Here is a 22916-nt window from a genome sequence, read left to right on the forward strand (position 1 = left end):
AGTGACCGAGCGGGTTGAGTGGTTGTCTCACAATTTCGCCAGCGAAGGTTTCGAGTTCAAGCCCTGGACTAGGCATGGATGTTCCTTTGTGAGTTTCTCTCCATAATTTATAATTATCATTCATCATCGCGACTGACCAAAAAGAAACAAAAGCGGCGGAAAATGTCCCTAGATTTTGTTGTTGATTTCGTTTATTTTACTTCGCTTCTTGTGCCACTTTCGGATAATCGCTAAGATGAGGATGAGTGATGCTGTGATGAAATTTATGAAGGTACACACAAAGAACAAAGGGATTCGAACCCGAGACCCCTGTCGTCCTAGCGCGCTGTGCTAACCACTCAGCCACGGAGACCGGATGAAGTCTTAGAACTTAGAATCACGATAGGTTGTTCTGACTCTTGTTTCACAAAATATTTATTAATTTATTTATTTATTAACGTCTTATTTAAAATGGGTTAAGGCCGCACAGTTCCTCTCACCCAATGCATAAAATTATACGTTAATGCATTAAATACTACATATAAATATTCCATTGTTTATCGTATGTCCACACATACGAGTACACACTTACACACATTCATACAAGTCATATCCCACCGAATAGAGCACACAAAATATGGAATGCAAAATATAATATAATATTCAAATAACTGCAAGTGGTAACACGATTAAGCATTGTTTCCATTAGAGAAAAAAACACTACATATGCTGATCAAGGCAGTCTACATTTCAGTAAAAAAAAACAAAAAAAAACTCAACAACGTGACATTTCAACCCTCTATCAGGGTCTTCCTCAAACTTGGAACACACACAATTAAAATGGCATAAAGTTCAAAATGGAAGATATTTCTTTTATAACTACAAAATATTTTTCAAATTTCATTAATGTGAGAATCGTGAGTCTTTCAGTCTGCTTGACAGGGGAAGATCTAACGACTACTCTGACGAGAGTGGCGTATACGTCTGTTGAAAGCAACGACAGAGCTTACTATTCTAGTGAGTTGATATGGATTTCCTGTATCGCACAACGCGAGACCAACTTCGTGTTCTGACGTAACACGTCGGAAGCATACGAGTGGCGCAACTGCAGGGGGGGAGGGGGCATTGCCCCCTAACCTTGGACAGAAATGAGTTGTAGGGGGGGCAAATATTGACGGCCAATTGTACCCGCAGGGGGCAATTGCCGCCCCCAATTTCAAATTTTATGCAAAATAAAAATACTTTTCGTATTTTTTTTCTCGCTTCGCTCGCAATACCTGCGTTTCTTAGTCTTATCAAGTTCAGAGTCGTAGCTAGGTAGAGCCTCCCAGATGCCGCAGTGGTAGCATTGTTGCCTTGTAATCAAGGAGTCCCGGGTTCGATACCCGTTGGAGGCACATAGTGGTTCGGATCCCACTTTAAACTGTAGGTTCAGTTTGGTTGTTGGTTTATTATGAAGTGGATGAATTGATTGTGTGATGTATTTAAATAATATAATGTTGTGTATATATGTATTAAGGAAACTTTGAATACGTACACAATTTAGTGTTGGCACGTTGCATGTGTAGTTTCTAATTTAACGGTGCTCCATGTTGCAAATATGTGAAACATATATCGCGCATGAAAGTTAATGTAAAAAAAGAATTACAGTATATTCGGATTGCATTTATCAAACATTTTCTGTCTTTCAAAAATAGTTTGTGTGTTTGTTTTCCATGATTAATGTGATATTGAACGTGTTGAAAAAAAAATTAAATCGTCTTTGATACTACTACTATTACTACTACTACTAATAATAATAACAATAATGTTATAATATTATTATTATTAATATTAATAATAATGTTATAATAATAATTATTATTATTATTGGTACGTTTATGCTGGTGATTGCCCCCCATAGACAAAAATTCGTGGTTACGCCACTGGTTATTAGGTTAGGCCTGTTAGGTTTGGTTCCCTTAGCATAAATACGCAGCAAATGAATTATTTATGCTAAGAGAAATAAACCTAACAACTTAGGCATTTGATTTAGAGTAACAATGAAAGTATTCCGCAGTGACGTCAGAACGCAAGGCACTCTCGCGTTGTGCGATAAACGCACAGGAACACTTTCGTATCTCAAGCTATAGGAGTAGCAGAGGAAGGCAAAGATAAAAGACTGAGTCTCAGCCTTTCATACCCTCATCCCGTGGAAAGATTTATGTTGCTAAGGTTATCAGTTTTCTCATATTTTCTGACCCCAAATGTGTATATTTAAAGCAATATGTATGTTGCAGTGGTGTGAAGGAAAAGATGGAAACAAACAAATAGCGTAGATAAATACGAGCGATAACATTTATCAAAAACTTGATTTTCTTTTGGCAGCCATGCAAAAAAAAAGGAGATCGGTTTCTTATCGCCACAGAAGACCTTGGCCCGAGACCCCTGTGTGGCCCCATAGTCGTCGCCATGAGAGAGAGATGTAGCTATGAATGAGCAATAGAAGTTTCTTGCGTGTTTTTATCACCCTTCACAGAACAAGAACAAATATCCTATGGCCAAGTTTTCAACATATGCAGAATATGAAGTGTTGCTTACCGTCAGCATATTCTGACACAATAACATGTAGTGAGGACACAGCGTCAGTCAGATACTATGTGAGGTATCACCGTTTAGTGAAGTCAGTATGGAATGCCTTCGTTGTTAGGTTAGGTTTATTATTTTTAGTTTTCTTAACATAAATACACTGCAATATTTCAAGGCTTGACAAAAAAAGTATTATTTATGCTAAGAGAACTAAGCGTAACAAACGAGAACATTTATCGTGACGTCACAAGGCAGGGGAGCTCAAAACTATGTTCGACTAGTGAGACCCTACTAAGAGATCCTAAAATCGGCGTGGTCTCAGACAACAATGTCGTCAGCAGCAGAAATCAAAGGGGGCCAATGGCACGACTGCACACGTGGCCCTGCACATTTTCCTGACCGACCACTGACAGGTCGGTGTGCAGTGGCAGCTCCCCCTCGACAAATCGGCCTGCTGGACCTCAGGTAATGGAAAAGAGGACACAGACTCCCAGTCACAAATTATCAGGGAATACGCGACCGAACGTACCACCGAATAAACGTACCTACCACCTGACCGGCTACCTGCGAAGGGTCTTCTAATGAGTAAAAATATTTGCGATACGAAATTTTGCCTAATCTAACCTACCCTAACCTTTGTCGTGTAGGTTGCCTAGAGTATCGTTCTAAATCTTGGTAATTGGCGTGTCTTCCTCTCGAACCCTTTTCTTCGCCTCTTGCATACGCTTCTGCACATCTAACTGAGCATTATTCGGGACTCCACAAACGTGATCACTCGACGGGCCACTAACCACTTTATTCTCTTCTGATTTTAAGTTCAAGCGTTTTCCTTGAAGTGGTACGTTTTGTCGCGGAGTAAATATCTTGAAGGTAGGTGTTTATCTGAGTGGTACGTTTCGTCGCGAAAACCCAGGTGGTGCGTTTTGTCGCTGGTACGTTCTGTCGGGACACCATTGTCAGGGAGGAAGTTGTTTGGTATGTAAAGTGGAGGTGCAGGAGCCATCTGTGTCGTGTCGGTGCCGATAATGACTCCGACAAAATATCGGTACGTGTGCAAGTGCTTTAACGGGCTACCTTCTGGTAAGGCACCCAAAATCAACCTCACTTCCACGTAGTACACTCCAGTAACTGCTTCTTGCAGGTCAACGAGGCTCTGCCGCCTGGATCCAAGGCCAGGATAATCCTATGTGGGGTCGTGTTGTGCTTTGTTTGTCCTTGTGTGTGCTGAGTGCCCCTTTACAGCCTCAGCTTTTAATGGGCAAGGAGATTTTATTCTTGGAAATATTATACAGGGTGAGTCAAAAGTCCCTGTCCATCCCTTATGAAATTAAAGGGAGTGTAGATTGCAGCAATTGGTCATGGTAGTAATATGTTAGGCCTAGGAGGAAACTTTTTGGTGCATGTCATGACAACGTCCGCCATCTTGATTACCTCCATCTTGGATACATTAGATCCTCTTGAGCAAAATTATTAGGGGGGGGCTCTGCCCCACATCGTTAACATGGGGGGGGGGGGCTCGAGCCCCAAGCCCCATGGAGTCGGCGCCTATGATCGGGACTGAACCTACAGTTTGATCGGAATCACGACGTGCCTCCACCGGGAATCGAATCCGGGACCACTTTATTACAAGGTGACGACGTTACCACTACGTCATCGGGGAGGTACCGTCAAAGGGTTGAATGTGTTTATTGACTTGCTCGAGAAAACCACTCTCAACCTAAATTGGAAAGGTAATTTTGGATATTTGTCCTCCTCCGTAGCTTTGCGGGTTAAGGCGTTCACTCGTCTTGAGATCGTTCGCTGCGGGACGGCGTAGGTTCGAATCCGGCTCTGGTCGGCATTTATTCGGCCTACGTATAGGGCCTGTGGCAAATCTCCATCGTGAGGAAATTGGGGAGCTCCGAGTGAGTGAGTGAGCGTAATCCGGTCACGGAGACCTACTATAACGGCTGGGTATACGTCGGGCTGACCCCCGACTATTCCAATCCTGGTTGAAGATCTTCGCGCTTAGAGGTGACGAAGGAAAGCGTGGGAGGGATACCGGCAGTCGGTAGCTATGCATAGGCCCTTCATGGGCTGTTGCGCGACGGATTATTAATTTTGGATATTTAAGAGGCTCAAATGAGATGGTGTCGCATGTATGCAAAATAAGAAAAGCGAATTACTTCCGGTCAGAGTAAACGATGATATTTTCGATTTTGTTTTCTGGTTTAGAAAAATATAAGCTTGAATATTCTGCGTAATTTCCTCACACTGCATGCCTTATTTCACCTTAAACACATTTCTCGGCTTGGTTTTCGTTAAGGGTCAGGGGCGGCAAACCGTTCATTTGTAACGGTCCTCCTTAATTTTGATTATATTAGCGTCGCTATTTGTTTTAAAAAGAGTTGTTGCAAACCATATATATTCTATATTGAAAACAATAACATGGGATGGAAAGAAAGGAGTTTCGAAAAAGAGTCATAGATGGCAGCACAAAGCAAAATAATATAAGTAAATTGTTGGAGGATAAGTATCGGTTTAGGAAAGTAAACAGATGATAGAAAGGTGTGAGAAATATGAATGCAATGTATTAATATAGGCAATGAATGGAGAAGAAAGCAGAAATGGTTTTCATCATTCAACAAGTTCAAGCCTACAGTCAATTGTTTGTTAGGCACGAATAAAGAAGTACTCAAGGAAGTTAAAATTTAGGAACTCGAGAAGAACCGCTCAACATAGCCTGCATTGCTACTATCCCTACAAGGAGAAAATGTTTGAATTTACTGCTGCATAACATAATAGATACATTGCAAAATCATGTAGCAATTCAAGCTAAAATATTACTATTATTTTGATATCATTATGTATGGATTAAATAAATGCATACCTACAATAAACGTATTCTTTAACAGTAATACTTAAATGATTTAAAAATAGGCTATTATTTTTCTTATGTAAACCAGTAAATATGTAACATGGTCAATTTTTTTATTTTTTATTGTGAGTGGCGCGCCAAAAATCCACTTCGCTCCGGGTGAAAACATTATCTTCAGCCGCCCCTGCATCGGTGCAAGTTTACGCGCTACGCCACTGGATATATCTTATCGTCAATTCATCGTTATTAATTTGAAACCAATATAATAATAATAATAATACTAAAGTGCTGAACGGATAGTCATCTTTAATGTTGAAAATCGGATGTCGTGTTCTTCACGTGACGAGCGCAGTCACAAAAGTTGAAATGTGTACTTAGCAACAGCTAGAGCGAGAGAGAGATGGTTTTGCAATTCCCTTCTATGCACAGGCTTCCAGGAAGTGCCCAGTCGGCAGCTGGCGTCTCCGAATGGAATACTTCAATTTAAAAAAGCACGAGGCCTGACGATATCAGGGTAGTTGAGGTCTAACTCGGTCATTTGACGCTTAAAACGCTGGGCGACACTCAGGCGCTACATGACGTCATCAAACTAGCTTCACGGGTGTCTTTGCCATTCCGCTTGTAATTGCGCGGCTCACGTTTGGGGTTTTCAAGATCTTTCTCGCTTTAGGGTTACCGTTGGCTGCCTGGGTCCTTCACTTGGGAATTCATTTCGCCGACTCTTCAACACACGTCACATCTCAAGCAGGAAGAACAAGTACAAGAATAACTATCTATTCTATATTATATATATATATATATATATATATATATATATATATATATATATATATATATATATATACTAGGTGTTTGCGGTGACATTTGGGATTAGGCAAGCGCCTGAATATGATTTCACACAAATATGTAATAATAATAATAGTAACGATAATAATAATAATAATAATAATAATAATAATAATCATAATTGTAGCTACCATTATGATATTACAATCCGTAAGAAAGTTCAAACGTGCAAATCAACGTAGCCTATTTAAAGGTATTAAGAACACGATTGGGTAATGATGTTTCCCGCTTATCTAAAAATTGGTATCTTTAACAATAATTATTTCCTTTTTAAATTGTAGGTGTAAATGTACGCGTCCAACATACGCCATCCCTCGGCTACGATAATTTAGGTGAGGCAGCTTTTCCCCTGTGTATTGCCAAGGCTCGAACAAACACCCCTGGTTAGGAATTTCCACTTGTAGCAAAGAAAACTATTAAGAAATGAACAGTCGAAATAAGTATTTACGAATTGTTCTATCATTTCTGAAACTTTATACTATTAATAACATATTTAATTTTTTGGTAGTGCACATGGAAAATTTGCGCCGTCTACCTAAGCTTCCACCACAGACGAATACGACTGCGTTTTTGATTGATTGATTTAGTTTATTTTACTTCGCGTTTTGTGCCTTGTTACTTGGCTAATTTGCGAAGATGGGGATGAGTGATGAAATGATGAAATTGATGAATGGACATTTACGAACAACCAAGCCCGAGCGGGATTCGAACTTGGGACCCTTGGCGTCGCAGCGCGATGTGCTAACCACTCGGCCACAGGGTCCGGCACGACTGCGTTTTTATTGCAGGAATTTCGTTTTCTTTTTCACTGCAGATACTGGTCCTTCATGTATTTTGTCATCTGCGTTTGTGTCAGATGTTGCAAAATTGAAGCATAATATTTGAAAATAATAGAAATAAAAATGTATTGCAGTATTTCCACCCCATCCCGGAATAAAAAGTGTAATAAAACGTGTGAAAGTATGATTTACATTCAGCGGTCCATGACTTTTCGCTGTCCTGGCATGTAAGCCATAGTTGTACCCGTCGCAAGATTCCAGTGCTGTCAACTGGACCAGGGGGGCAGGTGGAGGGGCACTGCAAATACCCTATATAATTCAAATGGTGAAATTCTAAGCTGCATATATGGACGAGGAGTCGAGGAGTGCCGTGAAAGATAACAGATTAAGTGACTACGCAAATTATCCTAGTGCTGAGCAGAGGCGCAACCACGAATTTTTGTTTCTGGGGGGCAAGTACCAAGATAAACGTACCAATAATAATAATAATAATAATAATAATAATAATAATAATAATAATAATAATAATAATAATAATTATTATTATTATTATAACATTATTATTATTAGTAGTAGCAGTAGTGGTGTCAAAGACGATATTATTCTTGTAAATTATGCAAAAGAGGGGTAGAAGTCAGTACTAAAGCATTTGTGTTCGAACAAACGATTTGAATTATTTGTTCAACACGTTCAATTTCACATTAATAATGGAAAACAAACACACAAACTATTTTTGAAAGACAGAAAATGCATGATAAATGTATCCCGAATTTATTTTTTTACATTAACGTGTATAATATTCATGCACGTTATGTGTTCCACACATATGCAACATACACCAACGTAAAATAAAAAATACATATGCAACGTGCCAACACTAAATTGTGTACGTATTCAAAGTTCCTTTAAGACATATATACACAACATATATTATTTAAATACATTACACAATCAATTCATCCACTTCATAATAAACCAACAACAAAAATTATATAAATTATCTCTGAAATGTGCACGCTCCCTTTCCTCAAAACAATTGCTTATGCATTTAATACAAAATCAATTAAGAGAAGTCTTACAAGAAAATTTTCCAAAATGAATTTTTAATATACATAAAATTTGAAATTTGGGGCGATAATTGCCCCCTGCTGGTACCCTTGGCCGTCAATGTTTGCCCCACCTTGCTCCCTTAGAACTTATATCCGTCCAAGGTTGGGGGGGGGGGGGCATGCCCTCTTGCCCCCTGTGGTTGCGCTAGTGGTGCTGAGGATGTTTTATGACAATTCTCTTATAACGTAACTCCACGTTTCCCCCACTTCAAGCACCGCTTCTCCCCCCTCCCACCCGAGAAAAAGTCCTGCGGGCGACTTTACCTTCGATGCAACCCTAGGATACAGTTTATAGGGTTAATCCCGGAATCGTACTCTCTCCTGGAAACAAGGATTACTGTCACGCCCTAAGAGACTTTGCGTTTCCGCAATGACAGGTTTAACTCAAACATTAACTAGATCGACAGAAAGAAACAACACTCAAGTCAAAACAATAGCGTGCTCAGGTGTGGATAATTGGATTGGTTACCTTCGTTGTTGGTTCCGACTTTCGAAAAAAAAAAAAAAAAAAGAACAGGTAGTGCGGCACAGGTTTAAAAAAGTTACTGAACCGAGCTGGAAATAGCAGTCATAATAACGATTTCCATTGAAACTCGTGTTACGTCTATCTCGGATCCAAGAAGACAAAATCCTATTTCCTAATTTTCTTAATTAGAGGCTTGGGATCTTCCAAGGTAATTGCAAGGGTAGAGGAAAGTACCTGGAAGTAGCTTTTCATCCTCTGGAATGTATGGGAAAAGGTCCCAATTAACACTGACACTTGCCTCCGTTATCCCTAATGGTGAAAATTCTCTGGGCATTTCCTACAGCTGTGTTCGTTGCTAACCAAGCAAGTACGTATATGCTTAATAGAGTGCTGCGGGACCACTTTCGCTCGATCATACTCGTTCGAGTCCTCAACACTCGAGCGTGATACGCTCGAATAAATATAATTTCAATGTTACATTAATCGTAGAAATAAAAGGTACCTGTATACCCAATATGGCCTATTTGCTGTTCCCAACTAGTTACATGGTGAATTCAATAAAATATGCTAGTATGTCATTTAGACTGTCTGAACAAAGTCATTGAACCTGTTGGCTGTACCTTTAGTACAGTAACTTGAAGACAAAGAAGCGAAATAGCTGAACCTCGTGATTGTGTTCAACGTGATCTAATATTAGGTAAGTTATTACGTACTGCATCTTCCAAGTGATAGGTATTTATATCTCTCTATATCTCTATCACAGCTTATAATTTATACATGACAACAATGTAGCCTACTTAATCCAAATTACTGTTTATAATGAAGGAAAAAAGAACACCATACAAGGTGTTGTCAATATGGCCTACGTAGGAATATATCTTGAAACACATGCGCCAACGTGACATTTGTTACTCTTATGTTCACGTAGTGTGTGTGGAACTCACTAAGGATGATAAATGACCTTTATGTGCTCAGACTGCGATGTGTAATCCATGGGCTTCTGGTAACAAATTGTGACATGTCACTCCCTAGTCTATTGGTTGTATACAATGTTATTTCTTTGTGCAAATCTCATATGCCATTGTGTAAATAAAATGTAAGTGTATCAATATTGATTGATTGATTGAGTCGGTGTTTTAAGTCCACTATATGCACAGTAAGGGTATTTGGGACCGGACCTACAATTTAAAGTGGGATTCGAACCACTATGTGCCTCCACCGGATATCGAACTCGGGACTCCTTGATTACAAGGCGACGACACTACCACTGCGCCATCGGGGAAGCAAGTGCATCAATATACTTATCTACCTATAAGAACAACATTGTGATACTCTCTTTACAATTTCTGTTGCATGTTTTGATGTGAAAGAACAAAATATATGACTAGGCCATATGGGGTACACATGTACCCAATATGGCCTAAACGTAACATTTTAACAAAATCTTCCCTGCACCCATATTACTATTTGTAACTGGCTCAAATTTTCAGTAAATGCCCAAAATGTTCCCTCTCTTGAATCTTTCTGACTTCGTAGACAACTTGAAAAAATCACAAACCTTAGGTAGGCCATATTGGGTTCCGGTACCTTATGTGTAAACATCCGACCTGGTAGTTTCAGCCCACAATCGTCTATTCATTTTCATATATGTACGAAATGTATTTCAAAGATAGACTAAACTACCTTCTAACATGGAGATGTTCCCGAACCATATTTGAAGATCGACTACCACACACAAATTACGGTTATACGGGCTTCGAGCGTATACCGATCGTTTTGCGAGAAGCTCTCTATTCATTATTCTATCTAGCGTCGTCCGTGCGAACTATTTGCCGCTCGAGCGAAAAACTCTCATTGCAGCACTCTGATGCTTCATATATATGAAAAATGGAGGAAAATGTTGATTTGTGGAACTGAGACGAAAATAGTTACTTTCGTGTGATCAGAACATGGCATCCCTCTTCGCTAATAGAGTATGGAGGCACCAGAATAAAAGTTGAATGGCACACTATTCCGCAAAACTAACACTGTAGGTTTGTGATATGGGTGGGCGGAAATGTTATGGGGCATATGATGATGACGACCACCATCTTGAATTCAACTTCAAAATTTTAAATGGAAACCATAGCTTGTGGCACCTCAACTGAATAGTTAAGTTCAATGGTATGCAGTGGCGTAGCATGGACATTTCGGGTGGGAACGCCAAGTCCGAAGGAAGGGTCGGCCCTTTCTTGCTTAATAATTTACTTATGGAATTAGTCGCCACAGGTATTGTTTATTTGCCTGAAGTCAGCTGGGTTTTCAATAAAACATCATCCATGCATGTTTTAGCTAGAAAAATAGATGCCTCACTATGCCACAAATGTTTTGAACTCTGGTGTTTTATACCTTTTTTATATACCTTTCTGCATGACGCAAGTAATTAAAAAACCTATCTGAATCACAAGCGCCTCTGCACAACAGTAGACGTCATTGTTGTGGATGGTCCAACTACTGATTGATTTGGTTTATTTTACTTCGCTTTTCTACGACTTTTGGTTAATCGCGAAGACGAATATGAGGGATGATATTGAAGAAGGGACACTCACAAAGAACACCCGTGCTCACGCCGGGATTCGAATCAGGGGCCTCTGTCGTCTTTGCGCGCTGTGCAAAACACTATGACACGGAGGTGGGCGGATGATCCAACTATCGTAGACTCAACTGACGTAACAGTGCCGATTAGTAATTCAGACCACTGTTTATTACATCTTGAGAATGTTAATAAACATTTTAAAATAATTTTGTCCAGAGACCATTCGATATTAAGAGTTTTCAAATGAATGCTAAACATTTCTATTGACACAATATTAAGCAGTTAGATACTAACGATATAATAATAATAATAATAATAATAATAATAATAATAATAATAATAGTTTTGCGGGTTAAGGTAGAGCAGCCACACGCTGAACTTCTACCACGAGGACTTCACCAACTTATTTGACAACCTGTGTTGATCTTTTAGTTTTTAATGCTCATCGCTGTTCGTGCAATAAATTATACAATGCAGTGGTCATTAAGAAGTGGTATATTTGAGTTTGGTAAAGTAACGTCAGTCAATATTCCGTATTGTAGCATCACATAGCACGAGTGGCATGAGCGCGAAGAACCGGGTAGGAATTCTACGCTGTCGTCTGCTTCAGAAGGCAGGAAGGGTCACATGAACCAATCATGGTAGACCTCTCTGCTCCGTACGCTGGCGTAAGAGAGACCATTTACGCACGTGCTGTAGAAATGGAAGCTTTCCCTCCATAAAGGCAGCAAGGAATAGAGAGTCCTGTACGCCGAACCTGCTCGGCGTCCGGCCGGGAAAGGCATTGAAAAGAGATGCTAGAACGAGTGTTGAGAGTGGAGCGTTGCAAGCGGATCGCGAAAAATAGCTATTATAATGCCATGAAGGTCAAACATATATGAAATTAGTCACGTTTTACTTTATAATCACAGCATTTAAGCATTTTTGAAATTTTAAATCTGGGAACGCCGGGCGTACGGGCGTACTATAACGCTACGCCACTGATGGTAATTTATGTAGACATATGGGTTGTTTAGTGAGCAAAAACAAAAATGGCTTCACTGGGAACCGAACCGGGAGCTCGGTGACGATAAAGACATTGAAGTGAATTACTGATTCGAAAAGAGGACTGATAGGTCCTAGGCATCATCTCTCGGAGCTTTTAGCTGCTATACGCACACGCATAATGTTAATCCAGGTCTCTAGAAGTTATCTGGGTAGGCGCTCCCCGTTTAATCTTCCCATTCCTAGGACATCCGTGGCAGACGAACACATTGCTGTGGTCGCGCGGGAAAAACATTCTCGCTATTGGTCGCACGGATCATTATTGTGATCCATCGAATTTTATCGTTCTTACCCATTATGTGTCAAAATGTCTATGGTATTATATGAAGAATGTCCTTTTTGGAGTATTCCGGTTCACTTAACAAAAAGAACTATAAGTTATTTCACTCGCCACATTACAGGCGGTAGGAAATTTTAAATCTAATGCATTGCGATGAAACCGAACTAAAATACATATCTTAGAATCTTACTTTTATTTTCTTTGCCTCAAAAATCAGAAACAGGTTTTAGGTAGTCTGGACACACCCACTGCTTATATTTATAACAGATTCTAGAAACACGGGCCGGCCCCAGTGGCCGATTGGTTGTCGACCTCTGTGGAGGAGTGGTTAGCAGAGTGCGAGTCCCGAGTAAGGCATGGGTATTTGTGTTTGTCCAGGTGATAAGAAACTGAGAAACTGTAACAATTGAAAAGTATAAAATGAGAAAAAGTGTTAATGTTGGGGGATACCTCCGTGCAGGGGGTATTTCATTGAAAAAAAGAGTGGTTTGCACATCGCGCTGCGACGCTTGGGCCCGGGTTCGATTCCGCTCGGGCTTGGTTGTTTGTGAATGTCCATTCATCAATGTCATCATTTCATTACTCATCCCCATCTTCGCAAATTAGCCAAGAGGCACAAAACGAGAAGTAAAATAAACTAAATCAATCTAGAAACACGTGGGTATAAATACCACGTATCCGAAAATGCTCCCATCACTATTGTGCTCCACTGAAATATGAGCTCAAATAACAATTCAACAATAAATAAATTTCAAACAACAGCCGAGAGAACATAGTCCCTGGACTCAGGGTTGTTAAAGGTCCAGGAACCGATAAATTCTATTGGGTTCCGCTGCAGGACCGGAACCTTTTTTCCGAAACAATTTAAATTCGGTCCAAGTTGCGTATTTTTTCACTGAAAAAAAGGTTCGTGGAAAGAATTTAAATTGAGCCGGAAAAATGGATCCTGGATCGAATTGAAATACTTTATACTTAAAAATGTTCTTTACGGCATAGAACCCTTTACACTTGCTGATTTTCTCTTCCGGGCGGTAATTGAAATTATTTAAAATTCCTGGAAATTAACAACCCTGGTATTGTTAAGGATCCAGAAATCCATACATTCTAATGGGTTCTATTTGGTTCCGTAACAGGGGAACCTTTTTCTCGAACAATTTAAATTACTAGTTCCAAGTTGAGTTTTGTTTCATCCAAAAATAAGTTCCTGGGCCGTATTTAAATTGATTCGGGAAAAAGGTTCCTGGACCGTATTTAAATTGATCGGATAAAAAGGTTTCTGGACCGAATTGAAATACTTTACAGATAAAAAGGTTCTTTACGGTCCAGAACCCATTTACGCTTGCTGATTTTCTCTCCTGGACCGGAATCGAATTTATTTAAAATTCCTGGACCTTTAACAACCCTGCCTGGACTGTTCCAGGAAGGTTGACTGGAAGCCAAGGTCAAGAGAGTTGCCACTCCAGTAGCAAGAGAAAATAAACGAATGCATCACTATTGCGATCCGCGCGCTACTTCAGTTTAAATTTAATGTCTCGTTAGGAAAACGCGATATCATTGTTGGCGTGTAAGCGGTGACTTTTGAGAAAGAACTCGAATGTCTACCTCACTTCCGGTAAGTGCACTTTGCAGGCCAACTAGGCTCTGGCGCCTGGACCTACACACACTATAATCCTCTGCAGGGCTCTGTTCTGTCCTTATATGTGTTGAGTGCCTCTTTACAGCAACCACTTATGACTATTTATTTATTTATTTATTTGAAAAGTCCTGAATACAGAAAAATCCATTTTACATCAGGATATCAACCGGAAAAGAAATAAAATAATAAGATGGACACATACACACACATATACATATATAACAAGAATAATAACAACTAGGGCAAAAATAATATTATTTACTCTTCAGCTGCTTTATGCACGCCGCTCTGTAAGTCTGCTTTGATAAATGGAAGCCCGGAGCGTCATTTAATGTGTTGTAAATGGTTTGTAGCCTGTAGAGAAGTGATCTTTGTTCTAAGGATAGCCTTGAAGATTTAATGTAAAAGAAGTTGTTGCATTTACTGTTGGGACGTGGGATTCTGATATTAAGAAGTGGCAAGAGTTCGCTGGTGAAAAGTTGTCCATTAATGATTCTGTAGAGTAGGGTTAAATCTGAGAGTTGACGGCGAAGAGAAAGGTCATGAATTTGTAGAGTGGATAGAATTTCTTGTTTGGAGAAGTTTGCAAGGGCTGAGCATCTGTGTTTGACTATTCTGGCGAAGAAACTTACTACTTTGTTTGTTTTCTTTAAATTGCTTTCACATGCCATTGACCAAATACAGGAGCCATATTCAAGAATAGGAACAACACACATTGTAAAGTAGGTTTTGAGGGCAGAAACGTGTGTTACGTCTGTAAATCTGTAAATTAGTCCAAGTGTTTTCATCGCTTTCGAAGTTATGTAGTCTATGTGATGGTTGAAAGTCAGTTGGCTATCAAAAATGACACCAAGATCCTTGTGCTGTCGTACGAACGGAATAACAGTTTGCATAACTTGTAGGATGGCACTGTGTTATTGAATTTTAGGGTAAACCACAAGACAACAGATTTATCCGGATTTAATTTGAGATTCCAGTCTTGACACCAGCGTTCAATGTGTTTGAGATTGTCTTGGATATAGCATGTGTCCTGAAGTGAGGTAATGTTTCGGAATAATTTGCAGTCATCAGCATACAATAATACTGAACATTCGGAAGAAATATATTCGTGAATGTCATCCATGAAGAGAGAGAAACACAGGGGCCCCAGAGAACTTCCTTGGGGCACACCGGAAACTACAGGGAGCCACGACGAAGAGCAACCAGATACGATAACCTTTTGCCTTCTATTGTGCAAGTAAGATGAAAGTAGTTTAAGAAGAACTTCGTGAATATTGAATCTATTCGATAATTTGTGGATGAGTTGCGTGTGAGAGATAGAGTCAAAGGCTTTGGAAAAGTCTAAGTATACGACATCCATGTCTTGCTTGGAATTCAGGCAGTTAACTGCTTTGGTAAGCAAGCAAGCAAGGTTTGTGTCACAGGAAGCATGAGGGAGAAAACCGTGTTGAGTGGGAGAGAGAAACGGAGAAACATGTGCAAGGATACGATTAGAAATGATTTTTTCAGCTAGCAGTGCAAGTGCAGGAAGTAAGGAAATCGGCCGATAGGAAGTGACATGAGTTTTGTTTCCGTGTTTGAGGATAGGGACTATATTTGCTTGCTTCCATGTACAAGGAAACACACCTTCGGAAAAGCATGGCAAGGAGATGTTAATCCTCAGAGACAGATACATATTTTAGCTACGGTAATGAACTGGATTCCATGTAATGTGACAGGCGCAAATGGTCTAAGTGCTGACACACCTATAATTTTAATTTCAATCAATATACTATTGTTTTAACATTTTCATAGCCCGTAAGAACGCGTGCATGGGTAAAAGTTACCCAGGCGATTTTGAAATGTATTTTTTGATCACATTCAATGAATGTCTGAGGCTGCCCTTCTCAGTATCTTTCCAATCAACGCTTCCGAGTGTTGGAATCGGCTGTTCTTTGGTTAGTTCCGCCATATACTTTATATATATATTTCATTATAGCCCCAGCAACATTATTCACTTTGGTATTTCAACACGTTCTTCTTTCTCATTTTCAACAATTACAAGTATTTTTTTCTTCTGGGTATGTTTTACCCAGCGCCCGTCCTATCCGGAAGCGCTCGTTCTGCCTGGTTAAAGAGGATTTGAGTGTACTTTGTTGTTCCTCTCGCATTGTTACATTTTAGGTGACAAATGTTTGTGAAAAGAATGTATTTTTTTACTTAAAGACTTAGGAGTCAGTTCAGCGTAAAATTCCCGTCATTGACCTCTGAGTTTCATCCACCTTCAACCACAACAAAGATAAATTGGATCGAAGGGACTTTGTGCAAGAGGGAGCAACTTCTTGGCGAACGTGACTTGTCGCTCTCAACCTTGACAGAGAAAAATCGCTTCGTGAATCTGTTTCCATCCTTCCTTTGTTATGCTTCATAATGAAGCATCACCTCCTTTGCAGGCCCGGATACACGGGGAGGGCGATAGGGGCGATCGCCCCTCCCAACTGCCAGGTCTTGGATATTATTGTGGCTGATATTATTGTTAAGACTTAAATTTTCTGTCATCACCAAGTTTAACAGGCTCGAGTATACTTTTAAAAGTTTGCTGTAAGTCCACTTTGTGATCATGATAGGCTAATCGAAACTGGGCCTACAGTTTAAATTTGGATCCGAATCACTGTGCAATATGCCTCGATAGGGGATAGAACCCGAGACCCCTTCAGACATTTTTTTTGTTTTGTTTTCTTTGTTTATTTACTTTACTCCTCATACCTAATGGTTCATTTTACCTTGGCAATGGGAGGAAATGTGATAACGACGTACGATAATAACTAGCGAATGAATTTTATGAAATTTCATATTCTCTATTTTTTACCGGACAGCGAAAAAACTTGAGATCTATACGTTCCGATAGGCATAGACTCCATTGCGCATGAAAAATTCATATATCCTAATATTTTGACAAAAGCTTCATATTTTACCAAATTCTTCATATTTTGTTTATATTTTAATGTTTTATGCCGAAGTTGTCTTAATTATATTACAAAAATCTTCGTGGAAACGCCAACAATATGTTTACGGTTTATATGTTACGGTATATTTTTAAAAAGTTCCACAAATTCTGGAGAAACTGGAAGGTAGTCATGTACCGCTGCACACTTCTTTGCAGTAGGTGGAAGAATTGAAACATCACCTCGACACAGTTCCTGGAAATGTGGGAAGAAGGGCTTTTGCTAAAATGGAAAAGTTTCTTCAAAACAACACACCATATTCGATCTTACTCCAAGTAAGGGATGTACTAGAAGGTAAGCGCAGACCTATTCCAGCAGATATTAATGTAGAGAATGTAGCACGATACAAGTATGCTTCTATCACTTCATGTGATGTGGAGCGAAGCTTCTCATCATGCAAAACTATCTTGATAGACAGAAGATTTAAACTGCTTCCGGACAACATGGAGAAAGTTTTCGTTATTTACTGCAATAAATGAGTTCTGCGTATGATGTGCAGTATATACTGAGGAATTAATTTTGTGACCAAAGTCGTTTATTCCATTTATATTTGAAATATGTAGAAATACTTCGAAATAAATTTTCATATTTGTTCATATTTTGGCATTTTCAATTTCATATTCTCCTAAAATTTTCTTCATAAAAATCCGTTCTTTATTAATAACCATCTATTCCATTCCTGAACTAGGGTTACAAAACTATATACTCTAATCTTTAGAACATGGAAGTCAGCTTAGTTCCTGTTCACAGTACTATACATTGCTTATGTAAAACAGCGCAAGTGTAAGTTAAAATTGATTCCCGGTGAGGTGCGATATCCGACTGAAATACTTACTTACTTGTAGGTCCTTGGCCTTTCTGACTACCTCTCTCCATTCATCTCGATCCTCTGCTTTTCTTCTCCATCCTTTAACTCCTAATCTTCTTAGGTCGTCTTCCACGTCCTCTATCCATCTTTTCCTGGGCCTACCTCTTCTCCTTCTCCCTTCCGGTTTTCCATTGAATATTTTCTTGACAACCCGTGCTTCTTCCATCCTCTGAACATGCCCAGCCCATCGTATTCTACCCTGTTTGATCTTCACTACAATATATGGCTGGTTAAACAATTCCTGTACTTCCATATTTGTTCTCATTCTCCATCCCTCCATATCTCTTACCGCTCCAAATATCCTTCTCAGTATTTTCCTTTCCCACCTTAACAACCAATATTCCTCTCTTACCGACATCACTCAACTTTCTGAACCATACATTACTATGGGTCTTAATATTGTTGTATATATTTTAATTTTTGTGTTCCTAATAACATTCTTAGATTTAAACGCCCCTTGCATATGTAACATCTGTACCCGCCTCTGCTCCTTTGTATGTTTTATTTTCATCTTCAGCATACCGGATGAAATTTCATACGTTCGGAGAAGCTTCTGTACGTAAAATTTCGTCCCTTCTTTATTTTGAGGAAGCCAATTTTATAATTATTACAATATGATTCGTTTATTGTTTATTTCTTTACAAGTTCATGGGATAATAACACAGGGATATCCCCCAACCAAAGCCCATGACACACTGTTCCAAAATGTACTCCATCGTGGCTAAATATTTCACGCAAATTATTTAAACAGAGAAGGTTTACGATAGCGTCTGAAGTTGTGTTTTTTTTTTTGTGACAATTGGCGTATTTGGCGGGGAACACAGAAGCAACTTCCCCCTATAAAAGATAACTAAGTATAATGGAAAATTATGATATTCCAAAAAAAATTCGATCAACCCAAGACGGAATCCTTCAATGATATCCTTTTCCACACTCTCAAAGAATAAAAAATAGAAAGGTTGGCACAAATAGCAACAGGCACTAGATATATTTGAAACTGAAAGATGTCGCCACTGAAATTCGAATCTGGAACATCTTAATTACAGCTCAATAACATTAATAAGACAATACTAAATTTAGGTCACATTCAAAGTTTCGTAAGTGAGAAATTTCAACACTGTATTTTATGTCATTATCAGCCGAAGACGACTCCAGCGCGAACGCTGTGATTGGGCGTTGAAATAACGGGGATTCACAAAGCGTAGAATCGTCGTTGCACGTCAGAGTGCAGAGCCTTTTGAAGCGAACGAAGGCAGCCGGATCTCTCGTAATATATTCCTCTCTGCACCGGAAAAGCGTGGGATTCCCTCCGGATATGAGCGACCTTGAACCACCAGCTGTAAACAGGGAATACCTGGGGATTCACACTCGCAGAAAGTGCAACGGCTCAGAAATATTGCCGAAACCTTTTGTATGTCAGCAGTGTTTGCAGCTTTCTCTTTCTACATATACTTCTAGTTATTAGAATTTCGCTTCAGATGATCAGAATTGCCGAAATTGGAGAGACGCAGAACATCTCCTCCGCAAATGAAGACGTGAGAGGGAATGGGATTGCGTGAGGGGGCAAAAGCGACTGCGGTTACCAGCCTTCCCAGATGATCTGCCCACTCGATTTCCTCCCCTTCTCTGCCTCTATGCGCGGCCTTGCTCCAGATATATCCGGGACAGGGTATATATTTATAATTGGGCTACCTGACGGCGTAGTGGCAACGCTGTTTTCTTGTAATCAACGGATCCCTGGTTCGATCCCCAGTGGAGCCACATCGCACAGTGTGCCAACCTCCATAGCGGAATGGTTATCAGATCCCGCTGCGACCGGGCTCGAGTCCCGGCCTGAGATGAGTGTTATTTGTGAGTGTCCCTTCATCTATTTCATCACATCATCACTCATCCTTATCGCCGTGATTAGCCAAAATTGGTATAAAAGTGACGACACTGCACAATGGGCCGTATTCACTTTAAACTGTAGAATGAGTTTCGATTAGCCAATCTAAGTACAAAGCAAACTTCAAATTTGTTTTTTTGTTTTTTTTGCATTTACAGTTAATTATTGAAAAGGTAATAAACTGACCGTTAGCTACACAGTTACTAATTTTATTTACTGTTTACATTAATTGAAGGTAACGATAAATCACGCAATTACATGATGGAAGGAGGTTCTGTATGAAATATCACGAATTACACAGGGCAGCATGGGTTCTGTTGTTTTTATAATTTTGGGTGTTTTACATGCATTTGAACTTGCTGATGCTGAAACTGGCATTAGTTTTCTCACATCACGCAAGAATTTTTTACAATTCACGATTTATATATGTGGGTTGTGGTATGCACGTTTCAGTGCAATTGAAGTGATTGTCGCTAGATGTCACTGGTACGTTTCAAAATTATTCAACAAGTAATAAAGACGAACAAGCTTTAAATACAGAGTAGTTTTGTTTTATTTAAATTAATTAATATGTTTCTTGCCTAAATACTGAAAATAATACTATGTAAAACATTGATATATCATTTGAAATTAATTTTATATGTAACTCTCAAAAGTCTTAATTTGCATGATGTGGCCATGGCATCTCGTGATTGTCTGAATAGCCCAGATATGTTTTGCTACATCTGCGGTGAATTTGTTCCACGGGTACAGAGACAGGAAATTACAGATTCTGTAAGAAGAGCATATTACGCATACTTTAAAATGAAACTACAAGATAAGATAAATCGTGGGCCCCACACAAGGTATGTAGATCATGTGTGGAATCTTTACGAAACTGGAGCACGGGAAAGCGGCCATCTATGCCATTTGCAATACCCATGGTGTTGAGGGAGCCTCAGGATTGTTACTTCTGTTCCTGTGAAATTGTAGGTCGAAATATTAGAAACAAGAAGAGGATAGTGTATCCCAATATTTCCTCTGCAATGAGACCTGTGTTGCACGGTCCAGACTTGCCTGTACTGACACCTCCATCAAGTCTTGAGTGTGTAAGTGATCCTGGTTCACTAAGTGATTCAGTTGAAGGAAGTGAAATGGAAGATGACATTTATGATCCCCCTCACGGATTTCGTGACCCTATACCGTTCACTCAAAGCGAACTCAATGATTTAGTTAGAGACCTAAATTTATCTAAAGAATCAGCTGAGCTTCTTGGTTCCAGACTTAACGAAAAGAACTTGCTGGCTTGTGGAACAACATTTTCCTGGTACAGACACCGAGAAAAAGAGTTTGTGCCTTATTTCTCGAAACAAGATTCTCTCGTGTTTTGTTGTGATGTGTCCGGTTTGCTGACTAAGTTAAATTTTCCTTGTCTTTGAACTGATTGGAAGCTATTCATTGACTCGAATAAAACAAGTTTAAAATTTGTTCTGTTACATAATGGAATATGTAATATTGCTCATTCTGTGTCACTAAAAGAAATCTACAGAAATATGCAACTTGTTCTTAATAAAATTAAATATGAGGACCATGGTTGGTTGGTGTGTGGTGATCTTAAAGTTTTGAGCATTTTACTTGGACTACAATGTGGATATACCAAAAAGGCCATGTTACATCTGTGAGTGGGATAGTAGGGCACGATATTACCACTGGGAAAGAAAAGCATGGCCAATACGGAAAACGTTGAACCCAGGTTCAAAGAACATCGTACAACAACATTTAGTCAGTCCTGAGAAAGTTGTACTTCCTCCTCTTCATATCAAATTGGGGCTGATTAAACAATTTGTGAAGGCACTTAAAAAGAAAGGACAATGTTTCCAGTTCATATGCAACAAATTTCCACCCCTGTCGTACGGCAAAGTGAAAGAAGGTGTTTTTGTTGGACCAGACATTAGGAAATTAATGAATGATAAAGACTTCGAGGAAACAATGACTGTAGCTGAAAGAGATGTAGTGTTGTGTGTGTAGTGTTGAACTTCTTGGGGAACCACGAAAGTCCTGATTACAGAGAAGTTGTTGAGAATATGTTACTTAAATTTCAAGAGCTGGGTTGCAACATGAATCTCTAATTACATTTTTTGCATTCACACCTTGATAACTTTCAACAAAATCTCTGTGAATTAAGTGAGGAACAAGGCGAACGGTTCCATCAGGACATGAGGGATATGGAGAAAAGGTATCAAGGACATTGGAGTGTTAGCATGATGGCTGACTACTGTTGGGCATTGTACAGAGAAACGCCAGAAGAAAATCACAAGAAAGTTAGGAAAGCTTACAGAAGAAAGCGTGCTAAACAGAACTGAAAAATATGTATTGTGTAATGAATTTCTTGTGTGTATATTATGTACTTCTATATGTAGTTTGATATATTATATGGGTCCTTCGTGTCTGTGTATATTCATTTTAAAATAAACATGTTGATTCGTTTAGTGTGATAAGCTACTTATTCTGATTGAAGAAAAGAAAAATTATAATAAAACAGTATGCAATATTGGACAAAGCCCAAATTTTGAAATTTGATTTGTAAGAAAACCTTACGTGATAGAGAAAAATGAATTTCATATTCGTGATCAGCATGGCACAAATAATAAAGTTCACCCATTAAACAAAAAACAACATTAAATTGAATTTAATTTGTGGCCCTGTGTTATTTATGAACAACAATATCAAAATGCGCACTGTGCGAATTAACGGGCGAGTCAGAAAAAATTATCCCCGGTAAAAGAAAATTATTTTTATCCCTGCCATGTATAATTTTATACTCTCCAAAGAAAATAGGATTGAAAGCATACAGTATACAATTTCTTCACTATGTAGCAAACACAATTGAAAAATCATTCGTGTCCATTAGTGGCACCAGCCATCAAAGATTACCTTGTCGAAAAGTGTGGAGGATTAAAGGAAGACACTATTCTGCAACTGACCAACCTCACCCAACCGAGACAACAGCAAGCTGGTTTCCACTTAAGTTTTCATGGCATACTGCTGATATTTTACATGT

The 22916-nt window shown here is 39.2% G+C and overlaps 2 protein-coding genes across 2 annotated transcripts in view; both read right to left on the reverse strand.

Moving 5' to 3' along the window:
* LOC146000610 (uncharacterized) overlaps nucleotides 1-22916 on the reverse strand; it is a 148936-nt gene that overhangs the window by 20515 nt on the left and 105505 nt on the right. The gene's annotated exons all lie outside the window — the stretch shown is intronic.
* LOC146000132 (uncharacterized) overlaps nucleotides 5238-22916 on the reverse strand; it is a 98212-nt gene continuing 80533 nt past the window's right edge. The window contains exon 4 of the mRNA XM_083137476.1: nucleotides 5238-5286. Within this exon, the coding sequence (XP_082993602.1) occupies nucleotides 5238-5286 (49 nt within the window). The remainder of the gene's footprint in view (nucleotides 5287-22916) is intronic.

The sequence above is a fragment of the Lepisma saccharinum genome, chromosome 16 (genome assembly GCF_977018435.1).
Source record: "Lepisma saccharinum chromosome 16, izLepSacc3.1, whole genome shotgun sequence".
Taxonomy (NCBI): Eukaryota; Metazoa; Arthropoda; class Insecta; order Zygentoma; family Lepismatidae; genus Lepisma; species Lepisma saccharinum.